Source organism: Physcomitrium patens, chromosome 19 (genome assembly GCF_059467195.1).
Source record: "Physcomitrium patens ecotype Gransden chromosome 19, ASM5946719v1, whole genome shotgun sequence".
NCBI classification, from domain to species: domain Eukaryota; kingdom Viridiplantae; phylum Streptophyta; class Bryopsida; order Funariales; family Funariaceae; genus Physcomitrium; species Physcomitrium patens.
In genome coordinates, this window is record NC_143428.1 from 1,685,750 (window position 1) to 1,692,064 (window position 6,315).

The 6,315-nt window shown below is 46.1% G+C and overlaps 1 protein-coding gene across 1 annotated transcript; it reads left to right on the forward strand.

Moving 5' to 3' along the window:
- Window positions 1–516: 516 nt before the first annotated feature.
- Window positions 517–5,860, forward strand: LOC112295835 (protein PHR1-LIKE 2). Its single transcript, XM_024547820.3, has 7 exons — window positions 517–1,679; window positions 2,731–2,807; window positions 2,992–3,049; window positions 3,231–3,294; window positions 3,472–3,541; window positions 3,673–4,027; window positions 4,185–5,860. Exons 1-7 carry the CDS (start codon window positions 1,436–1,438, stop codon window positions 4,256–4,258), a joined length of 942 nt encoding a protein of 313 aa, XP_024403588.1. The 5' UTR covers window positions 517–1,435; the 3' UTR covers window positions 4,259–5,860.
- The last annotated feature ends 455 nt before the right edge of the window (window positions 5,861–6,315 follow it).

Sequence of the window (6,315 nt, forward strand, 5' to 3'; positions counted from 1 at the left end):
CAAGTTTACCCGGAAACAGGCTGGAAGAAGAAGACGCAACTATATATATAATTTCAGATGAAGATCTCTCTTTTGACCCACATCCATGCATGCAAACGGTTGAATGCTATTAAAAAAAACTACAAAAACAATAAACAATCCAATGAAATTAGTTGCGAAAATTTTATTTAACTGTGTTTTTCAGAATTATTATGAGAAACAAGGCGCTATTATAAAATTGTAAAACTCCCAAGCTGGGGTACATGTGGAAACAGGAGGCGGAGGAGGAAGACGACGAGGAGAGGGCTAAGTTTGGGCTCCAGCCTGGGCGGAAGGGGTGGCATGGAATGCCAGGTTGACTTGCACTCATTTATGTGTGTGAGTGTGTGGGTGTATGAGACAAGCTCCCCACTCCCTCCGAAGGAATGGTAAACTCCGGGCACGTGCTGCAGCAAAAACCGCTGCCTTTACGAAATAAATTTCACCTTTACCCTGTAGAAGAAGAAGCCTGGTTTCTGGAAGAGCCTGGGGTTTTCCCTCTCCTTTTCCTCCTGGCCTTACGTTGCCTTTCCGTGGCTCCTCCGCTCATTTTGATCGAGAGAGCACCCAACATTGCCCCTCCGCTGGCTGCTTCCCACCGCTCTGGACGAGAGTTTTGTCCCTAGCTAGTTTTGTGTCAAGATTATTGTCGCCTTTCCGAGGAAACTGTTAGTTTGCTTGCTTGGCTTCCTGGAAGCTGTATCCCCAAGGCCGTTGTCTCTCTCTTCAAGGTTACCATCGTGCTGGATCCTCACCCCACCGCTGTCGCCAGTACCCATCTGCCACCAGGACGCTAGATATGCTCGTCGCAATTCAATCGTCGCTCACCAGAATCATAGAATCGCTTGGCTTCTTGGTGGTGGTGGTCGATTATGCGCGAAGATCATCAAAACTGGGTTAAGTCTAAGGGCGATAGTTTTAAACATCATTCGGATCCGCTGCTCGTGCCGGATGTTAAATTCCAGAACGGTTCCAGCCTGCCGGATTGTTTTCCAGGTTTCAGGAGCTTTGGGTGCGGTGTGAAGGTTGTGAGTTAGTTGCAGGGAGTGTGGATCATATAAAGAGTTTCGTTGGAGTTTAGCATTAGCGATTCAGAAGTTGGTGGTAGCGAGAGAGAGGGAAGGTTTAGATTCTTCACTGGTTTATCTGTTGTCGCGGCTACGAAGACTATCGCGAATTTAAAGCTAGAGTGTGGAGCCATGGAAATCTTATAGTTTGGTGCAGTTAGATCCGATCTTTACAGTCGCAAAGGATACATCTCCGTGTACGCCCTGCAGACTCAAGTGTAGCTTCCAATTGTAGCTGTTTATGTTGATCCCCGAGCATTGTGGGTGGAACTGAGCCTTGAGGGTTTTGCAAACGGAGCCGTGGGATCAAGAGCAACACACGCTGAGAGTCTTTCGCTTAGGTCTTCACGATGTTTCAGATGAAGTCCAAATATATGAATCCGGGGATTTCGAGTCCCGGGCCGTATCAAAATCGGGCACAGCCCTCCGTGTACGCGCATGACAAACTGTCCCCACCCTACGGGATTACTCAGACCATGAACGGAGGCGACATGGTGTCCTTGAGTCCAGCCGATCCCAAGCCTCGCCTGCGATGGACCCCGGAGCTTCACGAGCGCTTCGTAGACGCCGTGACCCAACTTGGAGGGGCTGACAGTAAGTGCACAGTCTCTTAGCTTCAGTTCCAAGGTCTGCACTAATTTACCGACAAAAACCAGTGATGATCCACATCTCGAACTCCAACTCTCCCATTGCTTCACGGACTCGAACATCTCGCACCTGAAGTTTCATGCGTCGAACCGGTCTTTCATTTGAAACCTCACTTGTCTGTGGTTTCGAGCGGGCTGGGCTTCTGGTCGTCGTAGCTGTGCAGTCTTCTAGTCCACACCAGCACTTGAGAATTGATGGCATTTATTGCCACGCTTGTTTTTAGACGTTTTGCACCATCGTGTGACTATTTTGGTTCTGTCAACTGTGTTTTGGTTTTCGGTTGTTGGTCAACAAGGGTTTCCTACCGCAGTGGAGTAACGCGCGCTGTTTTCTGAAAGAGTGAAATAGGATTTCTTGCAACTGGTTCCTGTTTTCTCACCCACAGATTCGTAAGCTGCTTTTGCTGCGGTAGTTGGAAGCAATGAGCCTACACGTTTTTACCACTATCAACTGAAGCAACACTAGACATGCACTGGCTTCCATTGCAAGTCTTACAATTGTGGTCAATTGTGGAACTTGTGAATGTTAACAATATTTATCCGATGTGCATTTATTAACAGCTCTTTTATTTTGAATAAGTTAAAAGGCACTGTCATGGCTTTGGATTGTAGTGCTATGGGTCGCTGGGTTCATACCATCGTAGAAATTAATCAATCGTTTCGGCGTGCTAACTACCACGATTCAAGCGACCAAGGCCAAGAGGGGAGTGTGCGAAGCAGGGTTGTATTGTGATAGATTTCAAGGACCGAGGTGTACCGAATCTATCGCAGAACAATGTTTGGCCACAGATAGTCAGAGCTCTCTTCTTATCACAAACTACTTAGAAGCGCACTGAAAAACCTTCTCTGTAAGTCGAGTTGTACTTCTCCCACATATCCTATCCTCGCCGCCATCCAAAATGGATTATGTACCGGCGGGGTCCCCTCCACATGTACTTTATGTTTTCCTGCACCCTGACAATGTTTCGTTGTTTTGTGAAACTCTTGACTTTTTGCAGAGGCTACTCCGAAATCCGTGATGCGCGTCATGGGAGTGAAAGGGCTGACTCTCTACCATTTGAAGAGCCACCTCCAGGTTCAATTCTCTTTTCCTATATCGTGTTTCGGTGCAGATAGAATTAGTCGCGGGCCATAGCTGCGTGATCGAAGCCGCAATTGACACGATAGTTTGCCAGATCTATGAGCTAGCATTGTTGACCAGAAAGCTGATTACACAACCGTATTAGTTAGCGTGACTAACCGTGAATATGGATCCTCAGAAATACAGGCTTGGAAAGCAGCTTAACAGAGATCAGCATCTTCAAAACAAAGATGGAAGTAAGTCGTCACAGATATACCCAATTCACATTCTGCTTTTTCCATTCATTAATTCTCTATCTGTGTCTGGTATTCGATCCCCTCGGAACCGCAACATATGACGACGCACTGGACAGACCTGGATGCAGGAGTCAACTGTTGATTTGCTTATTATAAGCACTAATTGTAACCAGCTCTGCAGGTTTGCAGCGATCGAACTCTCTCTCAGATGGTATGCAACAATTGAAGCCGCAAAACCTTCAGGAGTAAGTGTCGTCACAACCTGGCCTATGAATGTCACCCTCTCCATCCTTTTCCGGAGAACGTCCACAATCGATTTCTGTGTCTAGATGTGCAGGTTCTTCGTTTGTCAACTGCCTAGAACTATTGAGTGTTCACATGATTACGTGATTGAAGTAGCCCATGCTGTTAATATGTGGCAGTGGCATGCAAATGAGTGAGCAGCTTCAGCTACAGCTGGAAGTCCAGCAGCGGTTACATGATCAACTAGAGGTACTAATCTTCCTCTTCAAACTAAACAATTGCGACAGATACCTGTGCGCAGTCTATTACAAGGTCACAGACTTTCGTTTTCGGAGTTGCATTTTAGTCTGCTGTTCTAAATCTTGGTCTTGTGACCTCAGGTGCAAAGGCATCTGCAAATGCGCATTCAAGCGCAAGGGAAATACTTGCAATCCATTCTAGAGAAAGCGAAAGAAACTCTTGCCAGTCACACGATGGAGTCCCCGAGCTTGGAAGCTGCACACGCGGAGCTCTCAGAGCTGGCTACCAAAGTGACTACGTTGGGTATGTTCCCTTCCGGCTTCTCCAACATCAACATGCCGGGGATGGCGCAGCCTGACCCCCTCATGGCTCTCCACCCGCAGCCTCGACAGCCAGCTCGAAACTCGGATGCTTCCCCGCAGAAGAGCTTTCTCAACACGAACGCTGAGGACAACAAGGGAGTGTCCGGGAGTGGCGATCCTCAAGGCGCATCCGGTAGACAGCCTACCCCTGCTTCACTTTGCATCTCATATTCGAATATCTTGTTCTTGATTCAGAGTGACTTGTGTTCTGCATTGGAAGTCATAATGAATTTGCGGCGATGGAGCTCAGTCTTCGAACTAACCTGCTAACGTTGACATCACTGATGCAGGTAACTACATGAGTAACTCGGAGTTTGCCTTTTTCCATCAGCTTCCAAATGATGCATTCAGACTAACCAATTGAAGCACTTTTATTTCAATCTAAGTCCTTCCGTTGATCTGCAAGTTTTGTCTGGGAGACGGCGACGTGGGATCATGTGAAGTCATTGCTAGATTTGAAATGTGTAAACGTATCAAAAAAGAAAAACAGTCATTAAGTATTCAGATCAAGGTTGCAATTTATAAGCTTCCTCAGCAGGGCTCAGCAGCTGGGGATGGTGTCGCTGTGTAGAGTTGAGTTTGGGTTTTTTTTTTTTTTTTTTTTTTTTTTTTTTTCCCTTTATTTCGAAAAACAGATTATAAAGGATAGCAGAGAAGAGGCGATTCGGTCTTAGGAAGTTCGCTTGCACACAGTTTGTGAGATCCCCGATCGGTTCTGGCCGCGAGCCGCCAACTGAAGTGGGTATTCTCATGATTCTTGTTCAGAGGTTGAGGATGGTGTTGGGTAGGGCTTTTCCACACAATTTCAAGAAGAGATGAGTGCTAACTGCCTGCACCCGGATGGATCTTACAATGCTAAATCCAACCAATCTCGCCTTGCACATGCCGCCGTCGCTAATTCTACAACGTCAGATGCTCTGGCGGGTATCACTATGTCATCCTCAACTTATTGTAAGTCAGTTGCAAGTTTCTGGCGAGTTAGCTCCTATCAAAGCATGCTGGAGTCTTCGTCGACGATGTTCCGTGTTTTAACCGAGCCTAACGACAACAATGCAAACCAATTTGCGAACGCTATGGTCACGGAGATGCTGATCCAGCAGCACCTCTTGGGATCCACCAGTTGAGCATCGACGGCGTGCCAAGTGGCCGGCTGGATGGATCAATGCATGCCGGGTTTGCGTCCTTGCAGGATACGAATGGAGGAGAATTTGGACGATTCGGTGCAGGATGTGGAGGCGGTGCTCAGTCTCCTGGACTAGCAAAACCCATCTCATAATCATCAGCTTCTAGCAGTGTAGAGGTGGCCAGCGTGACTCAAACCACAGATACGAGCGGCAAATCTCCTCACGAACCTGTGCAGATATTTTTCCAGGATCTCGCGTCCAGATTGCCACATCCGAAGCGACAATGCCCCTTGATGCTCCTAAACGGTGCCACGAAAACGTTCATGTGGAGGAAGTGAGCTGGAGAACGGGTTGAAGCATCTGTGGAGTATGGCGTTCGTGCAAGATTTCACTTACAGCAAAATGTTTTTTTTGGTCTGCAGTTGTCGATGACCTTAAAAACAGGCGCATAAGCGGGACTTGGGGCGATAGCTTGCTCAGTACAGACTCAACAAGCGAGCAAGCTAGCGAGGTCAAATGTCAACCTCTCGTCCGCCCCACAGCCTGCGTTAGAAGCTTGAACAGATCTTACGATGGGGGTTGAATGGTATTTGTACAATGAAAATACAGGTAGCTCATCAGAATGTGTTGACAATGTAGATTGAGGGAAGGACTGAGGAAAGGACTGATTGCGTTTATCAGGTTCGAAAGGTAGCGTCGTCATGCAGGATTTCGAATGTTCAAAGATTCATTCTGGATGCAATTTGGATTAGTAACTGTACCAGTGGCTTGTATTATGAAAGACTAGCATTTGTACATGATGTTAAACTTACTGAATCGATTGCAAAGACGTTCGAATCCCAGCATCAAGTGCACACTCTGATCTGATATGATCAATCTATTTGTTCTTTCTATTCTGTTTTTTGCAACAGTTTGTTTCCGTCTACACACAAGTTCTTTGTTTATGCAAGTGATCAGCAGCACACAAGATCCTCGAACAAAATCCCTCTGATTCTTCTCTTAACATCCGGTCCTTCAAATCTGGTAAGATAATTGTAGTTCCCACAAACCCTCATACTTTGAGCATCACTTTCTTATTAATAATCAGTCTATCATCAACATGATACGCATGGAAGATTTGTGAAATCTATTTTAGAATAATGCTGTTCTGGAATAATGTTATCTGCCTTTAAAGCAGTATAGTTTTCTCTTTTGTAAAACATTTAAATAACACAATGGATAGTCTTGTCTCTCCTATTATAAGTCATCCTACAAAGTTTCAAATATGAGTAGGTGGTGTGAATATTATTGAGACTTT